Consider the following 22,644-nt stretch of genomic DNA (forward strand, 5'->3'; position numbering starts at 1 on the left):
TGATGGTGATTGCATGGTGATGGTGATTGGATAGTAATGGTGATTGGATGGTGATGGTAATGGTGATTGGATAGTAATGGTGATGGTGATTGGATGGTGATGGTAATGGTGATTGGATAGTAATGGTAATGGTTATTGGATGGTGATTGGATAGTAATGGTGATGGTGATTGCATGGTGATGGTGATTGGATAGTAATGGTGATTGGATGGTGATGGTAATGGTTATTGGATGGTGATTGGATAGTAATGGTGATGGTGATTGCATGGTGATGGTGATTGGATAGTAATGGTGATTGGATGGTGATGGTAATGGTGATTGGATAGTAATGGTGATGGTGATTGGATGGTGATGGTAATGGTGATTGGATAGTAATGGTAATGGTTATTGGATGGTGATTGGATAGTAATGGTGATGGTGATTGCATGGTGATGGTGATTGGATAGTAATGGTGATTGGATGGTGATGGTAATGGTTATTGGATGGTGATTGGATAGTAATGGTGATGGTGATTGCATGGTGATGGTGATTGGATAGTAATGGTGATTGGATGGTGATGGTAATGGTGATTGGATAGTAATGGTGATGGTGATTGGATGGTGATGGTAATGGTGATTGGATAGTAATGGTAATGGTTATTGGATGGTGATTGGATAGTAATGGTGATGGTGATTGCATGGTGATGGTGATTGGATAGTAATGGTGATTGGATGGTAATGGTGATTGGATAGTGATGTAGCTCCTGTGTTGGTGATCCGCCCCCCTTCAGCAGCACAGCTCTGATGCTGTACTCACTGCTCAGCCGGGCTGCTAAGATGTTATCTTATTTGGCCTTATATTAGGTTTCCGTTCACGCCGACAGTCACTTCCTTGTTTGATGGCTGAAGTTTGACGAATATCCTTCGCTTTTACCGAGTTTCTGCTTCCCCGGGGATGACGCTAACAGCCGAGCAGCTGTAGGTGATGATATTGTTGGTGTTGCGGTTAGCAGCTCATTAGCTTCATCTTTTTATCCGCGGCTAATGGTGAAGAAGAGCAGCGCGGTGTGCTATTCACCGGCTTAGCGCGACTTTCCTGGACTTGGTTTATATCGTTCAGGGGGACAAACGCGTTCAGGACACCGGGCTGCTGGAGTGAAAGACTTTTAATACGAAGGAAAATCAAGCCGAGCTGATCGAGCAGCAGCAGCAGCAGCAGTTAGCCGGCTAGCTGCCTGTGCTGAGCGGAGGAGACACGGCTTCTTAGGAGAAACGACAGCCTGTGATGGCCAACGAGCCGGTTATTCTCAACGTGTATGACATGGTGAGCGCTTTAAACAGGTTTATTTCCCATTTCAGTTGCTTTCGACATCTCGGCGAGCTAAGAACAATATCACACTTTTGATAACAAGGAGGCAGCGAAGTTACTTTAACTCCCAAACCGAGTTATTGTGCTGCTTCTCCAACCTTATCTGCTGCTTCTGGCCAGTGGGCTGTGTGTGTGTGTGTGTGTGTAAAACTACTTTTCATGTGGCCTGAATTCTCTCAAACAAATGCTTATTGTAATGATATAAAACAGCTTCTACTTTTTATTCATAGCAAAATACCAGTATTTGGTGTTTATTTTTAAGAGATTAATGTTCCACCCTGTGAGCTATTTAATCTCTCTCTCAGTAGTTTTAGTTTCATGTTCAACGTGTTGAATGTGGAACAACTTGAGCTTCTTGTAAGAGCGAGTCTGTAAATGACACCAGAACACCCCGAGAAACTTCACTGTGCTGCTGTATTTCCCTTCAGTCTTTGTGCTCCAGCCTCCTGCTTTGCTCAAAGCACCTAAACACAATGTTTGTTTGTATTTACTGCCTTTTTTAAACTAAGCAAACTCAGTCCTAAAGTGTATTTTAGAAAGATTTGTTTGTGACCTGTGAAAAAGTGAGTTTTTCTTTAAGAAATATAAAATGAATGAACCTTTTGTTAATAATAATAATAATAATAATAATAATAATAATATTATTATTATTATTATTATTATTAAGAGTTCAGTAAAACTGGTTTGCTTCCTGTCAGGTGAAGGCAATTAAATAAAAAGAATAAAATAAGATACAGTTAAAAATTTTAAAAGCAGTCCACACAAGGCATCGGTTAAAAAAACTGAAGTATTGCTTCATCACGTCTCTGCCAGTCATGGTGATACTGGAGTTATAGTGGACAAAGGAAAGAAAACGGTAGCCTTGCAACTGTGTGTATGTTTTTATATATATATATATATATATATATATATATATATATATATATATATATATAAGCATTAGCTCGGAGGTGTTCAGCTAAAATCGGTAACGGTGTAGTTACATACAACTGCTTGTTTACAAAGGTCCAGATTAGCAGCTGATGTGACTAACAAGATGGGACAGTCACCTTTTTAATGTTTAAAGATTAGTTTCTGGGCGGCACGGTGGTGTAGTGGTTAGCGCTGTCGCCTCACAGCAAGAAGGTCCTGGGTTCGAGCCCCGGGGCCGGCGAGGGCCTTTCTGTGTGGAGTTTGCATGTTCTCCCCGTGTCCGTGTGGGTTTCCTCCGGGTGCTCCGGTTTCCCCCACAGTCCAAAGACATGCAGGTTAGGTTAACTGGTGACTCTAAATTGAGCGTAGGTGTGAATGTGAGTGTGAATGGTTGTCTGTGTCTATGTGTCAGCCCTGTGATGACCTGGCGACTTGTCCAGGGTGTACCCCGCCTTTCGCCCGTAGTCAGCTGGGATAGGCTCCAGCTTGCCTGCGACCCTGTAGAAGGATAAAGTGGCTAGAGATAATGAGATGAGATGAGATTAGTTTCTGACTATAAATGAAGTGGTTTTGTTTTGATTTGCACTGCTGCTTCACATTACCACATTTGACTAGTGCCACAGTCTCCGAACAGATTGGATGTCTGTTTTGAATTTGAAGCAAGGACAATAAATGCATACTACTTTGTCCGTTCTGTTTTTGTCATCAGAAGTTCTATAAACGAGAATCTGTAAAAACTCCTAATAAAGTAATATCTTTAGCCCTGTACTTAGTCTCTGGGCAAATGAGCTTCCTTTAGCTAAATAATTTGCATAAATGCATATGATCAGCTACCGCAAAGGATTTGCTATAGAGCTAGAGTCGCTGAACTATAGCCAGCTTTTTCCATAGGTAGATTGGCTCTGTCTGCAGTTTTAAGAACTCCATTCGCTCCACTCTAACACTTTGCCAGGTTTGCATTCGGACCACGATTGGCCGATTGACGGCCCCTGATCTTGACTAGTTTTCATCGTCTCGTTACTAAGGCTACATCCACACGACAACGGCAACGAGATGTTATTTAAAAATATATCGCGTCCAAATGGGCAACGATCAGTAAAATATCAGGTCCATATGGCAACGCAACACTTGCTGAAAACGATGCAATACACATGCCACACCTCTAGGGGCGCTGTAAGATGGTCCCTTCGGAGACACCAGAAGAATAGAAGAAGTAAGGACGCATGCGCATAAACTATTATGCGCGAGACTTCATATTAGCCACGAAGTCAGGAAAATCTGTTCGTAAAATTACATTATAATGACCAAATACAATGAAAAGTATTTTTCTAGTCTCACCTGTGAAAGGTAATCCCATGTGATCTCGTTTGGACGGTACAGTTAAACGCAGCTAATCTTTATTCTCCGCTTTGACCTATCCAATATGGCGGCGAGGATGACGTATGATTCTACGCGGAAGGCGGCGTCTCTAATGGTCCGGAATAAATTGAATGCTACACGTTGATGGATTAATTTGTTCTTCTACGCCCTTTTTGAGGAATGTATTGTAGGACTTACTGTAAACCAACAACTGAAGAGGTGAGATTGCTCCTTTTTTTTCCCCTATTTTTGCTGGCGGGATTGACTCTGCCCTAAGGGCAGAGTCTCTCTCTCTCTCTCTCTCTCTCTCTCTCTCTCTCTCTCTCTCACTTTGCACCATTACACAATAAATATTCACAGTGAAAATATTTTGTAAGCGCGTTTCATGAACCAAGTTATAGGATTTGTTGACAACTCGCATCGAGTTCGTTACACTTCTACCCGGCGTGAAGCACTCAGTCATGTGGTTGTGACGTCATCGTAAACAAATCCGTTCTACTCATCCAGACGACTTCACAACGACAACGTTGCCAGATCTTTCCACTCTGAAACCCGTTCTCAAAAAGATTGCGTTTTGGGCACCCAAAACGCCGGTGCCGTGTGGACGCCAGGCCTAAACGATAAGCAATTGTATCGGAGTCACCTGAATCCGTTGCCGTGTGGACAGGGCCTAAGTAAGGCATGAAAAAAGAAGAGGCCATCTGTAAGCTACAGTGTGGATTAATGTTTAATCTAATCCCTGAGTTTTATGTTGGAATTGTTTTTCTTAAAACTGGCCCTGTGTCCAAAATCGCTCCCCACTATATAGAGCACTATATAGTGAGGATGCCATTTTGTAGTGCTGTCTGAAACGATAGTGAAGATTATTTACACCCTGTATAGTGTACTCAAAGTATCCCACAATGCATCATGAAAAGTAGTGTACAACTGATGGTCACTAACCAAGCAACATATCCCATCATGCATTGCAGTCATGTTGAAAGAAATCAAAGTCTCAAATTTTATTTAATAAAAGGTAAAGTATTCAGTATTTAATAAAAGTATTTAATAAAGTATTTAATAAAAGAGGAAAGTATTCAGCCTTGATTTGAAAGAACTGAAAGATGTAGGTACTTTTGTATTTATTAATGTGGGAAATATAATCTGTGGTTGGTAGAAGAGAGCAACTGGACTTGCTTGAAAAGTCTTGAAGACGTTTCGCCTCTCGTCCGAAAGGCATCCTCAGTTCTGTCTGTCTAATAGGGAGTATCAAGTATTTATCCTCTCATGGATCATCATAGAATCCGAATCAGAATGCTGATGGCTGCATTGTGGGCGGCTGATAGATGTCATAGACACCCACCTCTGTTCAGTGATGGTCGTTCCAGGTTGACAAAAATGAACGATCCTCTCTGGCTAAGATGTCTGCCAGTTTTCTGGAAGTCCTCTCATACTCCCACACCAGTCATCTTAGCCAGAGAGGATCGTTCATTTTTGTCAACCTGGAATGACCATCACTGAACAGAGGTGGGTGTCTATGACATCTATCAGCCGCCCACAATGCAGCCATCAGCATTCTGATTCGGATTCTATGATGATCCATGAGAGGATAAATACTTGATACTCCCTATTAGACAGACAGAACTGAGGATGCCTTTCGGACGAGAGGCGAAACATCTTCAAGACTTTTCAAGCAAGTCCAGTTGCTCTCTTCTACCAACCACAGATTACTATGTACCTGGATGACTGAGTATCTTCAGATATGTGGGAAATATACTCAACATAATATGGATTTATCACAAAAATACATGCCTGATCTGGCACGTTTTAATTGTGCGACAGTAATGACGTAAATGCCAGCGTGACGGACAAGTGTCTGAAAGTGTTTTTTCATTTTACCAATGAGCTCACTATATAGTAATTCCCTATGTAGGGAGTAGTGAACAAGTGAGTGATTTCGGGCATGGGGATGGACTTGAATAAAGAATATACCAAATCACTGCTCTCACTATTAGTCTTGGTAGTTATCATAGTAATATTGGCCATAATTCAAATCTCTGAGAATTATATTTATTAATATAAACCTTTCTTGTTTCCATAACATTTAATGCATGCGCATTCATATGGTGGACAGTTCACATAATCTAAGGATAATAATAAATGGACTTTAAAAAGTGTTCACTATCAACACTGCAAAAGTCGATATGTTTTCCAGGGGAAAGTCTTCAAGATACTAACGGGGGGAGGAGAAGAATAACTGTTGTAACGTGGTATGTCCTAGAGGTTCCACACCATTAAACGCAACTATAAACAGATAAAATAGATGACGTGTTCATTTAAATGTTTATTCTGTATAAATTGCTGTGGTGTAAGAGGAATAAAACACTTTGAGATGTGCCGTGACAGGAAATAAGCAGCTTCAGGGTATGACACTCGTTTTTCTATAATATAACGTGTACGTCCTATGGAGCACTTGCATGTGACGTCACAGCCGATCCAGATTGTGACAGACGCCATCTTGTCGGTCAAACGCCATACTTCCGCCTTCTACTTCTGGTTCTACTTCTACCTTTTCTTCTGGAAAACCCTACTATATACAATTCTACTACAACGGCTGCGGCTACAAGCTCTCCCTACCTGTGCACGTTTATGTTTTTTGTGTGTATTTCTGCGTGTTGTTCGTCTGTATCAGACTTCAATATCCACTACAACCGTATGGACTTGCTGGACATTGGTTTCCAGCAGAAAATGACGGTTTGTAGCGATTTCCATCGCATGCACAAGATTCCGGACAAGGTAGCGAGACCAGCGGGGTCTCCGTGGATTGTTATCGGAAGCAAAGCGAAGGAGGTGGCGTCGGGAGCGGAAGCAAAAGCGAGGCTGCAGAGCCGGCCTGTTGACTAAGCTCAGAAAACAGCCACTCAAATCTCCACTGCTAAGCCTTTACCTCTCCAACGCCAGATCCATGGTAAACAAGACGGACGATTTGGAATTACGGCTGGAATTACCTTATTCTATTCTATAATCGGCTAGTCAGTGCTATACTCAATACTTAAGTGACTTACCCATCCAATGAGGATTGTTATTTTCTTGTTTACAAGATGCCACATCTGAGGGGGGCTGACAAATCCTGAATTTCTGTAAAGATAACTGTCCAGAGATTTATAAGCACGCAGTGCTTCACCACTGAACAGCGAGAGAAAGTTGATGAGGTAATTATACACGTCTGGGTATTCCACCTCTGGCAGTTCAAAATCCACTGACACGGTCGTGAAAACTACGTCCGGAAAGCCATAAGGGTCACTAATCTGTAGATCGTTTATTTTAGACATATATCTAGTTATCTGTTCATTAGAAAAATGAGCCGTGTAGTCCGTTGGTTGAAATTGATCCATTCTGTACACGAGTGCAGCAGTATTCAGCGGTGTTTTTGACCGACAAGATGGCGGCTGTGTACTTTCCGGTCACGTGACTGCAAGATCTCTATTGTATTCTTTGCACATCTAAAATTGAGTACCAAGTAATTATACTCTATCTGGGGGGAGTTATATTGATGGTTTCTAAATGAGTGTCATGCTTCTTTGCTTTTCCTAAGCAGAATGGTTAGATGGCTGTGTGTAATGAGACCAGAGCAGTGCAAACTGGCAGTAAGTAAAGTTACAGGCTCTCCGTTACAGTATATGTGGATTTGAATCAGTAAACAAGTAGCCACTAGGCAAATAAATGTACTGGAATGTAGTGCATGCAGCATGTCTAATATTAAACTGCACCAACTACAGCCTGGACTCTACACCATTTAAGATCAGCTCTTGCCTTTAGCTGAAGTAATAAAGGATTTCATCTCCAAGATTGGGTGGCACGGTGGTGTAGTGGTTAGCGCTGTCGCCTCACAGCAAGAAGGTCCTGGGTTCGAACCCCGGGTCCGGCGAGGGCCTTTCTGTGTGGAGTTTGCATGTTCTCCCCGTGTCCGCGTGGGTTTCCTCCGGGTGCTCCGGTTTCCCCCACAGTCCAAAGACCTGCAGGTTAGGTTAACTGGTGACTCTAAATTGACCGTAGGTGTGAGTGTGAATGGTTGTCTGTGTCTATGTGTCAGCCCTGTGATGACCTGGCGACTTGTCCAGGGTGTACCCCGCCTTTCGCCCGTAGTCAGCTGGGATAGGCTCCAGCTTGCCTGCGACCCTGTAGAACAGGATAAAGTGGCTAGAGATAATGAGATGAGATGAGATCTCCAAGATTTCATTCTAGTGGATGACGATTCAGGCGGTCAGTGTTTTCCTGCCGAGAGTTGAGCTCACTCATTAAGATTTTATAACATCTGTGTACATGCACAAGGATTGAACTTGTCTCAGTTACCAGGTCTGCATGCTGAGGGTCAGTACAGAGTTAAAAGTGCAACAAGATATAGATTCATCAGAAAGAGTTTCAGGCTTTCTTCTGGTGTAGCGGAAAGCAAGCAAAGAAGGTCGGGTAAAGTGACCTCAAATAATTTAACTTAAATTATAGCACTAGTTTATGCAGTATTGTGACATTAATCAGGGAATAACAAATGAGTAAGGTAGCAAGTTGAAAATAAGGACGGTTTCTATTTCATCAGGATTAAAAAAAAAAAACGAATCCAGAATTGATCAGTTGATCTTTTTTTCAAGAAATATTTGAATTAACTGAGAAATAACTTATTGGCTCTATTTCTTCTGAGAGATCCTTGCATGAAATTATAAATATATCTCAATATCTAGCTTACATGCCTTGTTTTGTAAGAGATTTTTGCAAGTATGTTGATTTTGTTTGTTGGTGCTCTAGCGTTCTCATTTCTTGACCAATCTTCACCAAAATTTACACTTCACCAACATGCACTAGGGTCACACAAAGGCATCATTAGTTTTTGGTGGGTCAAGGTCAAGTCTTGTAAAAACACCTAATCGGCCATAACTTCGGTTTCTTTGTGATTTTCGCAAGTATCGTGCTCTGCACAACTTTTCGTTTGTTTATTTATTTAGACACTATTGAATTAGTGGCACTGTCTGGGAGTTAATACCAACTCAATTAGTGTAGTCCTTGATGCATCATGTGTAACCTTTCTGCATTATTGAAGAATGGTCTAATTCTCCTAGATGGGTCTTATTTTCTAAAATTGTATTTTCAGTGAAGTAAAACGGTATGTCTTCCAGTGCTGTTCCTTTACTGTACTTTGCAGTGCCACCATTTCCCCCTGTACTGGCCACACACGTGCGTTTCTCAGTGCTATACATAGTGTAACACCCACAGACTATATTTAGCTGCACCTCTGACATGGTACAGTACATATTTGCATCATGGTGCCTAAGGCTACATCCACACGACAACGGCAACTAGATTTTTTTTTTTTTTTTTTTTAAGTGGGTAAAAAAAAAAAAAAATAAATATCACGTCCACATGGGCAACGGATCAGTAAAATATCAGGTTCATATGGCAACGCTTGCTGAAAAAGATGCAATACACATGCCACACCACTACGTGCGCTGTAAGACGGTCCCATCGGAGACACCAGAACAGTAGAAGAAGTAGGACGCATGCGCGTAAACCCCTTCTTCTACCCGGCGTGAATGAGGTGAGTGCTGCTTGTTCTAGTCATGTGGTTGTGACGTCATCGTAAACAAATCCGTTCTACTCATCCAGACGACTTCGCAACGGTGCCGTTGCCAGATTTTTCCACTCTGGAAACCGTTCTCAAAAAATATCGCTTTGGGGCACCTAAAACGCTGGTGCCATGTGGACGCCAGGCCGAAACGATAAATTTTATCGGATTCACCTGAATCCGTTGCCGTGTGGACAGGGCCTAAATCTCTTGGAAATTGCCAGCCACCTTTTTTTTTTTTTTTTTTTTTTTTTTTTTAAATATGTCAAACCTGAGGAAAATCCCATCTTCCCAAGATGTGACTCATTCACTTAATCATCTTATTAGCTGGAAAGTTGCTTCAACACATTTAATCCAGTAAACCAGGAGGATCAGCAGCCTGTTACAGCAAACACGGGCAACTAAACCTTAATTGAGATGTCGTCTTCTTATTCAGCTCATTAACATTACTGTAATCAATAATTACACGGGGGAACACAACCAAGACTGAAGTCTCTTCAAGTGTGATGAGTTGGGCTACATCCACACGACAACGGCAACGAGATGTTATTAAAAAAATATTTCGTCCACATGGGCAACGGATCAGTAAAATATCAGGTACATATGGCAACGCTTGCTGAAAACGATGCAATACACATGCCACACCTCTAGGGGCGCTGTAAGACAGTCCCTTCGGAGACACCAGAACAATAGAAGTAAGGACGCATGCGCATAAACTATTATGCGCGAGACTTCATATTAGCCACAAAGTCAGAAAAATCTGTTCGTAAAATTGCATTATAATGACTAAATACAATGAAAAGTATTTTTCCAGTCTCTCCTGTGAAAGGTAATCCCATGTGATCTCGTTTGGACGGCAAACCTGTTGGTACAGTTAAACGCAGCTAATCTTTATTCTCCGCTTTGACCCATCCAATATGGCGGCGAGGATGATGTATGATTCTACGCGGAAGGCGGCATCTTTAATGGTCCGGAATAAATTGAATGCTACACGTTGATGGATTAATTTGTTCTTCTACGCCCTTTTTGAGGAATGTATTGTAGGACTTAAACCAACATCTGAAGAGGTGAAATCGCTCCTTTTTTTTTTTCCCCCTATTTTTGCTGGCGGGATTGACTCTCTCACTTTGCACCATTACACAAATATTCACAGTGAAAATATTTTGTAAGCGCGTTTCATGAACCAAGTTATAGGATTTGTCGACCACTCGCATCGAGTTCGTTACACTTCTACCCGGGGTGAAGCACATGTGGTTGTGATGTCATCGTAAACAAATCCGTTCTACTCATCCAGACGACTTCGCAACGGCGCCGTTGCCAGATCTTTCCACTCTGGAACCCGTTCTCAAAAGATTTCGTTTTGGGGCACCCAAAACACCGATGCCGTGTGGACACCAGGCCTAAACGATAAACAGTTTTATCGGATTCACCTGAATCCATTGCCGTGTGGACAGGGCCTGATTTGTGTAGCCCAAAACACAAATCCCATAATGTGAAGTTCCTAACAGTCTGACAAAAGGTATAATAAAGACAGTGACACAGAAAGATTTAACTCTATCAGAGCAAGGTGTAGAAATGTGTATAACACTACAGTATATAGAATACAGAAGCATTCACATGAATGCTTTTTTAATTCCTGGCTCTTAAAATGCAAAGTACATCTGTCATGAACCTTTTGTAATGGATGATTTTCAGCTGAGGTGTGTTGTGTGGTAATTGTATGGCTCTATTGTAGGGTATGTTTTGCAAGTAAGGGAGTGTTTTTAATAAGCTTTTGCAATCAGTGAAGGCAAAGGTATGATTATTTCACCATCACTAGCTTTTTACTTGAGTAAAAAATGTATTTTGTCATTCTTTTATTGCACATAAATTCACCAGTATCTTTTTTTTTTTTTTTTTTTAAGCAAATGTACGTTATAAAGGCACTCAGCATACAAGTTTTGCCTTAAATGCTAAAAAAAAAAAGTCAAGTCAACTTTGTCAAATATGCTATACATGCTTGACATACAGCACAGATGAAATTTCAGTCCTCTCTGACCCATGGTGCAAACAGGCAATGCAATAAATAAAAATAGAATAATTGAAATAAACATTATACAACCCCGATTCCAAAAAAAGTTGGGACGAAGTACAAATTGTAAATAAAAACAGAATGCAATTTTACAAATCTCAAAAACTGATATTGTATTCACAATAGAACATAGACAACATATCAGATATCAAAAGTGAGACATTTTGAAATTTCATGCCAAATATTGGCTCATTTGAAATTTCATGACAGCAACACATCTCAAAAAAGTTGGGACAGGGGCAATAAGAGGCTGGAAAAGTTAAAGGTACAAAAAAAGGAACAGCTGGAGGACCAAATTGCAACTCATTAGGTCAATTGGCAATAGGTCATTAACATGACTGGGTATAAAAAGAGCATCTTGGAGTGGCAGCGGCTGTCAGAAGTAAAGATGGGAAGAGGATCACCAATCCTCCTAATTCTGCGCCGACAAATAGTGGAGCAATATCAGAAAGGAGTTCGACAGTGTAAAATTGCAAAGAGTTTGGTATGGGGTTGCATTAGTGTGTGTGGCATGGGCAGCTTACACATCTGGAAAGACACCATCAATGCTGAAAGGTATATCCAGGTTCTAGAGCAACATATGCTCCCATCCAGACGACGTCTCTTTCAGGGAAGACCTTGCATTTTCCAACATGACAATACCAAACCACATACTGCATCAATTACAGCAATCTGGCTGCGTAGAAGAAGGGTCCGGGTACTGAACTGGCCAGCCTGCAGTCCAGATCTTTCATCCATAGAAAACATTTGGCGCATCATAAAACGGAAGATACGACAAAAAAAGACCTCAGACAGTTGAACAACTAGAATCCTACATTAGACAAGAATGGGTTAACATTCCTATCCCTAAACTTGAGCAACTTGTCTCCTCAGTCCCCAGACGTTTACAGACTGTTGTAAAGAGAAAAGGGGATGTCTCACAGTGGGAAACATGGCCTTGTCCCAACTTTTTTTGAGATGTGTTGTTGTCATAAAATTTAAAATCACCTAATTTTTCTCTTTAAATGATACATTTTCTCAGTTTAAACATTTGATATGTCATCTATGTTCTATTCTGAATAAAATATGGAATTTTGAAACTTCCACATCATTGCATTCCGTTTTTATTAGGGCCCGAGCACTGTTCGGTGCAAAGACCCTATTGCTTTTCGAAGGATTTTTTAATTATTATTATTCTGCCTCGTTTGGCCTTATTTGAGGCATTTCCCATGCATGAAAACTCATGAAATTCGATACACACATCCGTTGTCATCGCTACTCAGCCACAGACTTTTGGCCCCAGGCATAGCCCAGGGACTTCATAGCGCCCCTTTTTCCATTTCCCATTGAAATGAATGGGTAGAACTTTGGAATGATGTCATAAGGCCATTTGGAGTGAAATTACACATGGTCATTTTTAACGTACTCCTCCTGGACGGTTCATCAAGTTCATGTCAAACTTGGCAAACATGATGCCAAGATATTGCTGAAGTTGAATTGCTAAGGGATTTTTGATGTATTGAAATATTATAACATATGCCAAGATATTGCTGAATGTTGAACTTGATATCTTGTAATCTGATTCTGATATTCTTTAGCCGTTATGGGCCTGTCTGGTATAGCGCCACCAACTGGCCAAGGAAAGAATAGGGTTTTGAATGTGTGTTTTGACACATGATGAATTTTAACATGCTGTCATCAGCAGGAAACGTGTCAGAAAGCCACAGTGCATTGACTGTATGGTCGGACACTTCTTACTTCAATAGATATTATGATAACCTAACGCCCAATGGGCCTGCCTGTTATAGCGCCACCACCTGGCCAAGCAGGAAATGTGCCAGAAATTGGCAATGCCTTAACTGATTGATCTGACACTTCACAATCATAACACAATATTTTGTAGTGATATTCACGTGTAATTCAGATGCCTAGCACAGCGCCACCATCTGGCCAAGCAGGAAATGGGGGGAAAATGTTCAATTCATTGATGGATTGATCTGAAACTTTACAAAATATTGGATATCATGAGTCTGATGTATACAATTCTGTGCACACTCGTACACACACTCAGTCATGTGCATATTTATACATACACTCACATGCACACGCAGCATCTATGAGCACACACTTTCTCTCTCCCTCTGACAAATGCACACAATAATAGCGGATATATTTATTTATTTATTTATTTATTTGTGGTTTGTACGTGTACCACCAGTCATACACACTGCCTAGTGGCCAGTGCTAGCCAGTAAAGAAATAAAACAAAAGAGACTGGCTGGGATATAAGAGAATTCTACAACCCAGAAACAGATGGGAGCTCGGCTTTTAGGCAGTGCCTAAATCTATATATTAGTGACCTGCCATCATTGTGCATTTTGTTGCAGACATATGAAAACTCTGCATGTGTACATACATGCACACGTGTGCACACCTCTCTCTCTCTCTCTCTCTCTCTCTCTCTCTCTCTGCAGACACAGGAAAGCTAAGATGACTTAAGATTACAGCGTGAGATGGAGATAAGGAGGAGAGACACAGTTTTGTACATGTATAAATGTACATTTTCACACCACAGAAACACACACACACACACGTCTTTCTATCTCTCATCTGTCAAGCAGTCATGGCATTTGCAGAGATGCCTACTAGTACGGATTGGCCATATTTTGTACAGAAAAGTTATGTAAATATGATGTTACGGCAAACAGTGTTATTCTGTACAGAATTATTATAAAGTCTTAAATTCCAGTGAGTTGTTTTTAAATGTCCAAGCGACTTTTTCAATCCATGCGCGATTCACGGCTAGGCTATCTATTTTTAGGACAACCACACATGCTGTGTGTGACATGCGCAGATTCCGCACATTTGTTCGCGCTATTTTCGATACTGTAGAATGGCCGTGCATTACACCCAGTCAAAAGGGCAATGGATACGCGCACTGCAAACTGTGTAGAACTGACATTAACATCACTCATGGTGGTCATGATGACTGCATGCGGCATGCCAACTACAAAAAACATATGGAGTATGCTGAAATGGCGAGTCAGGCGGAAAGTAAATCTGGGGGTATCCAGCAGTTTTTTACGAAATCTGTGGATGAAAAGACACGGAACGTGACACGCGCTGAAGCGGTGATGGTTGACCTGTGCTTGGAGTTGAACTTGCCAATTAGTGCCATGAAATGTGAGTTAAACTTATTCAGTTTCTTTTTACATGTCTGATTTTTATTCACTGAAATATCAAACACTGGCTGTACTTCTTTAATTCAAAGTCTTTTCAGTGTTGCAAGTGCAAATGTACATGTAGTATGATCAAAAACAGAATTTTATGATTAGTGCTGTTGGGATTGTGGCAAAAAATTGATCATTCCACTGTTTTAAATACAATTATAAATGTCATTTTATTCAATGTCTCTTCTGAAGCATTATGCTGAAGTATTTATATATTGGGACATTAAGATAACAATGTCGGACTCTCTTTGGCATGAAATAAGAAATTTTAAAAAAAATTTTATTAGAATCCGTTAACAGGTAGAACATTTTGCCAGGCAATATAATATAATACTTTTGAGGAGTTACATTCAATACCAGTGATTGGTAGTCAACCGTAATGTCTGCAAACAGGGAACACTATTGTATTTATAAAAATGTGATATATTGTATGCTCTAGAAATTTGTTGAGTGGAAATTCAGTTGAGATGGCTGCTCGCGTTTTGTTTATTCAATTCACACAAAACAGTTCTTTTTAATAATTTAAATGTTAAACATATTGGTGTATATACCTCTTTATAATGGTAATGCGCATAAATTAATGTTACTGAAAGTCATTCCAAAATACTGAAAAATGTTTTCAAGAATACTGAAATTCAAAATTTGGGGTAGGCATCTCTGCATTTGCAACATGCACATCACCTTTGAACATTTGATGAATATATGACGTGACTGTTTTGTTGGGTGGCGGAATGTCCTGGGTTGCGGAACCACACGTGCGAGGGCCCGTTAAGGCCGCTAGCGGCTTTAATTTACAATTTGTACTTTGTCCCAACTTTTTTGGAATCGGGGTTGTAAACAGTATAATATAAATGAAAAATTGGAGCAAATAAACAGTCAAGGGCACTTGAGGTATAGCAGGTAAACATGAATTAAGCAGTATAAACAATAAACTAATAGCTGTTAAGGTGGGGTAGTGTGGAATAGTGCAAATGAGTGAGGTAGCGAGGTCAGTTATTTACTCTTAAATTTAGAAGTGCTTAAGTTTCTAACATTTTAAGAGTAGCAACTGAAAAGAAGAGAAATTCACCCTGTCGTTCAGAGATCGCAAGTTTGAATCGCAGCCATGCGCGCGTGCTGTTTCCTGTCAGTCAGAGCAAAACCAGCCGAAAGTGGGCGTCTGGTCTGTGAGCTTATGTCTGGGGAAGAGGGTAGATGGCTCTTTCCTGTATTGCACCATCCTATGAGGCTACTTGGGGTAGCAGTTTGAACAGATGCAGCTGACTTGCTTTGTGTCTAGGGGAGGGCTGGCTGGTGTTTTCCAGTAACACAGAAACCACAACACGATTGCTGATTTGAGGCACATCTATTTCACACTCGGTTATATCACTGCTCTGGTCATTTGATTGCAACATACAGCAGTACAATATGAATAAAAACCCCATTTGTTATAAAGCGCTTCCGTTCTTGGCTTATTACCCCGTGTTTACCAACACACTAGCTACATAAACATGCTACAACAGAGATCTGTATCTTCTCTGGTTAAAATGAAAGCCTTCACACACTCTCTCACCAGCCCTAAAAGGCAAACAAAAGCCAAAAGTAAACTCTGATAGATAATATCCATACCGTGCAAGACGTGTTTTTGATTTCACTTGTTCAGATTTGTTCCTGTAAACTGGTGTACAGATTTTATTTTAAAAGAAAGTGTCCCTGGATGCTAACATCTTACTCTTTCCGAGGTTCAAATATCGTGCTTGGAGTACAAATTGCGCGAGAGAATCCGAGATTGTGACGTCACTTGCACACCAAATGACTGACGTACCAAGGCTGGAATCTAGTGGATACATTGCTTCTAAATTGTTGTAAACGACCCTGAAGATAACGAAGTGTCGAGGGTTTGGGTGTAAAAATGAGCCTGATCACTGAAGCAGTGAGAAAATGCACACAAACGGTGAGGAGACACAAACCCAGTCTTTGGGAGCCTTTTGCTGCCTATAAATGCTACATTGCTGGTTGCTCAGGGTGGTGTAATGGTTAGCACGGTCTCCTCACAGCAAGAAGGTTCTGGGTTTGAGCCCAGCGGCCAACGGGCCTTTGTGTGGAGTTTGCATGTTCTCCCCGTGTCTGTGTGGGGTTCCTCCGGGTGCTCTGGTCGTCCCCCCCCACAGTCCAAAGACATGCAGTTAGGTTAACATGGCGGTGGTTGAAATACTTTTTTTTTTTTTTTTCCTAGTGTTCTGCAATTTGGAAATATTTTCTGCAGATACACAAGCCTCCATACTACACCCTTCTCAACCTAATAATGCCTATATTTCCATCATATCTAGCTTTACAACTCATAGCATTACTGTAATTCTTTATTCTCTCACTCTATTTTTAATTTCAGTCTTCACAGATCCTTCTCTGCAGCAAAGTTATCATTCCATGATACCTCCACAGGTCTTTCATCCCCCTCGCCCTGACACTACGGGCTACTACAACTTGAAGTATACCAACTAATTCATAAATGTACTAGTTATCACACCCACACATTATCCTTCCACACAACATACTAATAAAGGGATCACCACAATAAAAAATAGAACACAACTGTTTTTCAAGAAACAAAACATTCATTCTCATGTTACACGTCATGTTACATTTTGTCAAAATTAAGTTTCTAGCTTGAACAATAGCTTGTTACCCAAAATGTACTTCATTCAGCGTTTGCATCTGCAACCTGTAGTTTTAAATTGAAATCAAGGTTTCAATTCTACACTCTGTTACACTGTAAAATATAATAAGTTGACTTTACTTAAAAAAAATATGCAAAGTTGTTGCCTCAAAAAAAGTCATTTATGTTGATTTAGATAAATTAGATTGGGTTAACTTATTTTTTGTGAGTTTGCAGTACTCAAATTAACTTAGATTAGTTTGATTACATTAACTTATTTATTTTGAGTTTGCAGTACTCACATAAACTTATATTAATTTGATTACATTAACTTATTTATTGTGAGTTTGCAGTACTCATCTTATATAATTTTGATTACATTAACATTATATAATCAAAATTATATAAGATGAGTACTGCAAACTCTAAATAAATAAGTTAATGTAATCAAATTAATGTTTGTGAGTACTGCAAACTCAAAATAAATAAGTTAACCCAATCTAATTTATCTAAATCAACATAAATGACCTTTTTTTGAGGCAACGACTTTACATATTTTTTTTAAGTAAAGTCAACTTATTATATTTTACAGTGTACATCTTACGATGATGCAAAGAATTGATGCCATTTAAGGAATAAAAGCCAACTGGCAAATGGAAAGACGTTTGGGTTCATTGTGTTTGCCTGGCTTCTAAAGTGCAGAACTGAGAACGACTGCAGGGGCTTCGCTGCTCTAAACTAACAACAGAGAACTGGGTACAAACTAATCACGGCAGAACTGAGAGCTACAGAACTGAACCTACTGTATGAGCTTTGTCTTGCAGGGCAACTGTTTTACTTTGTGCTAGTCTGCACCACAGGCAACACAGCACTAGTAAAAAAAAAAAAATGGAACATGCATACGTGTAGCTTGGTATGAGAACAAAATATTCAAAAGTGTCTATGAATAAAGGTAAAATACTGTTGCTGTCTTCAAAAGGGATATAATATCAGTATAATTTTGTATGATTCAACAATACAATGTATACAAACCTATACAATTTACCAATATATATGTATGCAAGATAAGAACTAGTCAGAATCTTCGCTTTCTGAACCAGATCCCGTCTTCATTTTTGTCCCCCTCGCGGACGTGCGATCGGTCACTGTTGTTGGAGTCACGCTGGCTGCCGGTTTTGCCGAGATACGACAAAATTGTCCTTGTTTTCTGGGTGTTTTTGTCGGACTCTTGCTCCGAAGAAACAATCCTCTTCTTGGGAGCCATGTTTGTTGTGCCACATTGAATTCTGGGAGATGCACGGCGGAAACTGCCGAGGTAGTTGTCGGGTCCTCCCGGCAGGTATTAAAAATGACGAAATCTTACGTCGGAAAATGGCAACTGCCCTTATTTGGTTGTCGTCGCCTTTCGTCGGTATTACGTAAATATTGCTCAACTTTTTGACCTGGAAAACGCTGTCAGGTTCGCGCGGTGCAGGTTTCAGTTTATTTACAGTGCCACTAGTTTGCTAAATTGAGAAGCCTGATTGATTTTTTTTTTTTTTTCTTCATTCTGCAATCTTGAATCATTCTGCAAAATGCAGACTGCAGATGGGCATTTCAAACACTGCATGGGGTGGCCATGGGCTGAAGGGCCCTTGAGCGAGGTTCCTGACCCCTGACTGCTCCCCGGGCGCTGTAGTATGGCTGCCCACTGCTGTGTGTGTGTGTGTGTGTGTGTGTGTGTGTGTGTGTGTTCACTGCTTCAGATGGGTTAAATGCAGAGGATGAATCTCACTATGCTTGAGTGTGCATGTGACAAAGGTTTCTTCTTCTGCTCAGTGGGGGGTGTCCAAAAAAATTAAATTTCCTTTTTTTCCTTTTCTTTTAAATGAGACTTGTTTTTATTCAACTGAGAAACAATCTTTTTAGATGGCAAGAGTTGCATTGCTATACTGTTTTTACTAGTATCGGTCAGTACTGCGTATGTGTTCTCTAGCGGAGTGAGATTTAAACTTCATAAAAGAAGTCTGAGTCACATTTTGTTGCCAGTAAAAATCACATGGTTGCAGAATTTCTGATTATATTTTTAGAATTAGAAGCCTTTATTGATCATATACATTACAGCACAGTGAAGTTCTTTCTCTGTATTTCACCCTGCTGAAGCAGTGAAAACGCGTGCGCGCGCACCGGGGAGTGTTTTGCCTGGCGAGATTTATTTATTAAATATAGAATTAAAGCCTTTATTTGATGACTGTCTGTAACGAAGGTAAATGGTGTACTGTGTGCTGGCTACATCTCGGGCAGATATCATCTGGTTTCAGTTCAAATGGTTGTGCCCAGGTAAACCTATTTTAGCAATATCAGCTTTTTTAAAATGGATAAAGTTTTATTTTTAATTTAAACATGTGGGGGAGTGTGATCGGCAAACGGCGCTTATTTTGGGTTTTGTTTCACTTTAAGCTGGCACTTGTTCATGTATCCTCTCTCCCAATTAAATGAAACACTTTATTACATATAACTTAAGGATTCCAAAACTTCATTAACTAACTGTAGAGGTAAATCTGATTCACCAAGACCCTGAATTTGTAACAGGCTTGTAGTACTCGAGTCCAGGACTTGGACTTGAGCACTGATTACTTGGACTCATGCATTAACTGCATTAGGACTAAGATTTTTTTTTTTTTTGTAGTAACATGCCATAATAATTTGACAGATATTTATATCTGCATTTATTGTGTACTAATTTTGTGCAAGTGTGTCACACCTGCGCGCCTTAGCACGTGCACCAGATAGACTCTTGCGTGCACACCGTAAACAACTCGCACCTGCACAGGATTAAGGTGCAGTCAGCGTGCCGATGTGAAAACACTTTGTGAGCTGCGTTGCTGACACATTACTGATCCTTATTTCCTTGTTTGGTTTCCTGATCTCTGATTTTCCTGTTTCTCATCTTTGATTCAGCAGAGTCTACGATGGCCTGTTTGTGCCTTGCTTGTCCTAGTGCCCGTTTTACGATTTTTTCTGCTGTTCTGGATTGTTTACCGGTCTTCACTTGTATTAATAAACGCTGCTTCTGCACTTGCATCCATCTCCCAACCATCTCTGACAGAATACTTCACACTCCCTGATAGAGAGAATGCACATTCACCTGTTCATACGGCATGTTCAGGAACAAACTAATGGCACTGAAACAGCCACCGTCAAAGGGTGCGGTTGGAGTGGTGGACTCGAACATCCATCCATCCATCCGGACTCGACTACAACACTGATTTTGTAATGCTTGAAAGCAATATTGGGTCATTTGATGTTACTGAAAATTAACAATACATAAACTGTATTCTTCCCTGCATGGGAGGCGTTCACCAAGACACCAAACCTGTTCCAGTAATAATGACCTTTCTTTTAAAATGTATGTCGTATAACAGACTGGACAGTTCAGGGGTCAGGCACATCAGAATATGTCCCAAATGGCTAAACTGATACCGGATACTGACACCAGAAACAATGGCTGTAATCAGATCAACACTAAATGATTCAGACTGTTCCAATTTTCTTGTTGTGTTTTTTCTTCTGTGCATATCGTCATGGTGAAGGTGATATTTGTGCAATGTCCTTTGACATTTTAATAATTTTAGAAGGCCCATATGTTGATGCAATATTATGGGTACTTGGCATTTTAAAATATGGTAAAGGAAATAAAAAGTAAAAATAACTGTTTTAAAATCAGGGTTTTTAAAAAAGTCACATGAACCTAAAATACTCTGCTCTGGGGAACGATCGTAAGTGTTGTTGTTAAAGTAGTGATTTGAAGTGACCTGTACTGGGGCCATCCTTAAAAAAAAATCCGTTTCCTGTCCACCGGGTGAGCAAAAAAATTTTCAGTCGGGAGGGAGGGTTTTGTTTGGTTTTTGTTTTTGTTTTTTTACTATATGGATGGATAAGAAATCGCAATGCTGTTTGCTTTTTCTTTCAGTACTTTATTACAAAAGCAGACACATTTAATAAAATGACAGTTTAATCAACTGAAACTTGTACAAAAACTTTAAGTTAGCATTTTAAATGCTGACTGCAACATTTGCAAAAATTTTACAAAGGTACTTCATGTCCGACACACGGACTTTTTGTAGTTCTAAATCGAGCGTTAGGCCTAGTTCGGATGAAATTACACTATTAAAATAATCACTGAATGATTTGTTTTTCTGAATCTTTACTATTTTGTTGTTCGCTAGAATACCATTTTGCGATTTCACATTTAAGCAAATGTTTGAAAACTCCGGATCTCCTTCCTTCATGGTGGCTGCCATTTTTTTTGTGCTGCACGGTGCATGCGCAGAGCTGATTCAGTTCTATATTCTGCGTGGAATGCAGGGCTTTCCACAAGCGCCGGCTGCCGCCATACAGCCGACTACACAATTAAGTCCAGCCGGCTACTTTATTTTTGTAGCCCACAGGCTCTAAATATTAATTTTTGATTTTAATAAAATTAAATGTTTATCTAACAGACTGACAATAATGTCAAACTGAACTGCATTCATTTAAGTTGTGATTCGCGCTGTTTGTACCGATAATAACCACAAATTCCCCGCCAACTTCGTCGATCAAGGGAGAGTAACTCATCCGCGGCCCCGACATGCGGTGTGTGCGCGCACTCGGCGGAGGCAGTAGTGTGTCGGGGCCGTCGGAGGGAACAGAAGCAGAGATGACGCTTATTTTGTCTCCGGTAAACCAGTCTTCTCTCGTTCAATTACGTGCTGGCATCAAAAGACACCGTTGGTTGTAAATGAAACCAAACTGAGTGGTTGGAATGTATTTTCATACACAAATGGAGAAATGTTCGCTGAGTGTTTAATTGTGTAGCCGCCACTGCAGACCGTTGTCGTTGTTAATTCATAACATGCTCAGCTGCGTGAATGTGTCATGCACCGAAAATAAGAGATTTACAAGCCAGGAACGCCTCATGATGCAATACGCAAGAAAAGAAAGATTTACTGCCATTTTACTTTGTATTTGAGTAAAGTGAATAAATAAATGGTCTGTGGAAAATACACTTAACCCTGGGAACTGCGTGCACAGGAGTTTTTGTGTTCACTCCCCCCGGCTGGCTACTTATTTGTCATGGCTGGCTAGTATGAGCCTTAGTGGAAAGCCCTGGGAATGCGTAAATGTCAAGTTCGATTTTAGATTTACGAACCTGGAAAAAAATGTCAAACTGGCATTAAAAAATTTCAACCGCACAAACGGCACTCACCCGGCCGGTGGACCGGAAACAGAACATTTTTTAATAATGGCCTGGCTGAGGCACGACAGCAGTGTTGCTCTGCGGTGGATTAGTGTCCTATCCACGATGTATTCCTGCTTTGTACCCAGTATTCCTGGGATAGACTCCAGAGCCACACAACACTTCCACTGTCCCTGCAGGTAAATGATCGTTCTTGTTATTTATACAGTGTTGCTGGGGACTCTGCTGACTCCCAGACACACTTTTTTTAGAAACATCTGACAACAGAGATGACATTGTTCAGGCTGGGGTTACCGTAGAT

General features: G+C 40.5%; 1 protein-coding gene across 1 annotated transcript in view; it reads left to right on the forward strand.

Moving 5' to 3' along the window:
• The first annotated feature begins 776 nt into the window (after positions 1-776).
• The window catches only part of desi2 (desumoylating isopeptidase 2), a 32,513-nt gene continuing 10,645 nt past the window's right edge, over positions 777-22,644 (forward strand). The window contains exon 1 of the mRNA XM_060924673.1: positions 777-1,301. Within this exon, the coding sequence (XP_060780656.1) occupies positions 1,263-1,301 (39 nt within the window). The 5' untranslated portion in view covers positions 777-1,262. The remainder of the gene's footprint in view (positions 1,302-22,644) is intronic.

The sequence above is a fragment of the Neoarius graeffei genome, chromosome 7, assembly GCF_027579695.1.
Source record: "Neoarius graeffei isolate fNeoGra1 chromosome 7, fNeoGra1.pri, whole genome shotgun sequence".
Classification (NCBI taxonomy): Eukaryota; Metazoa; Chordata; class Actinopteri; order Siluriformes; family Ariidae; genus Neoarius; species Neoarius graeffei.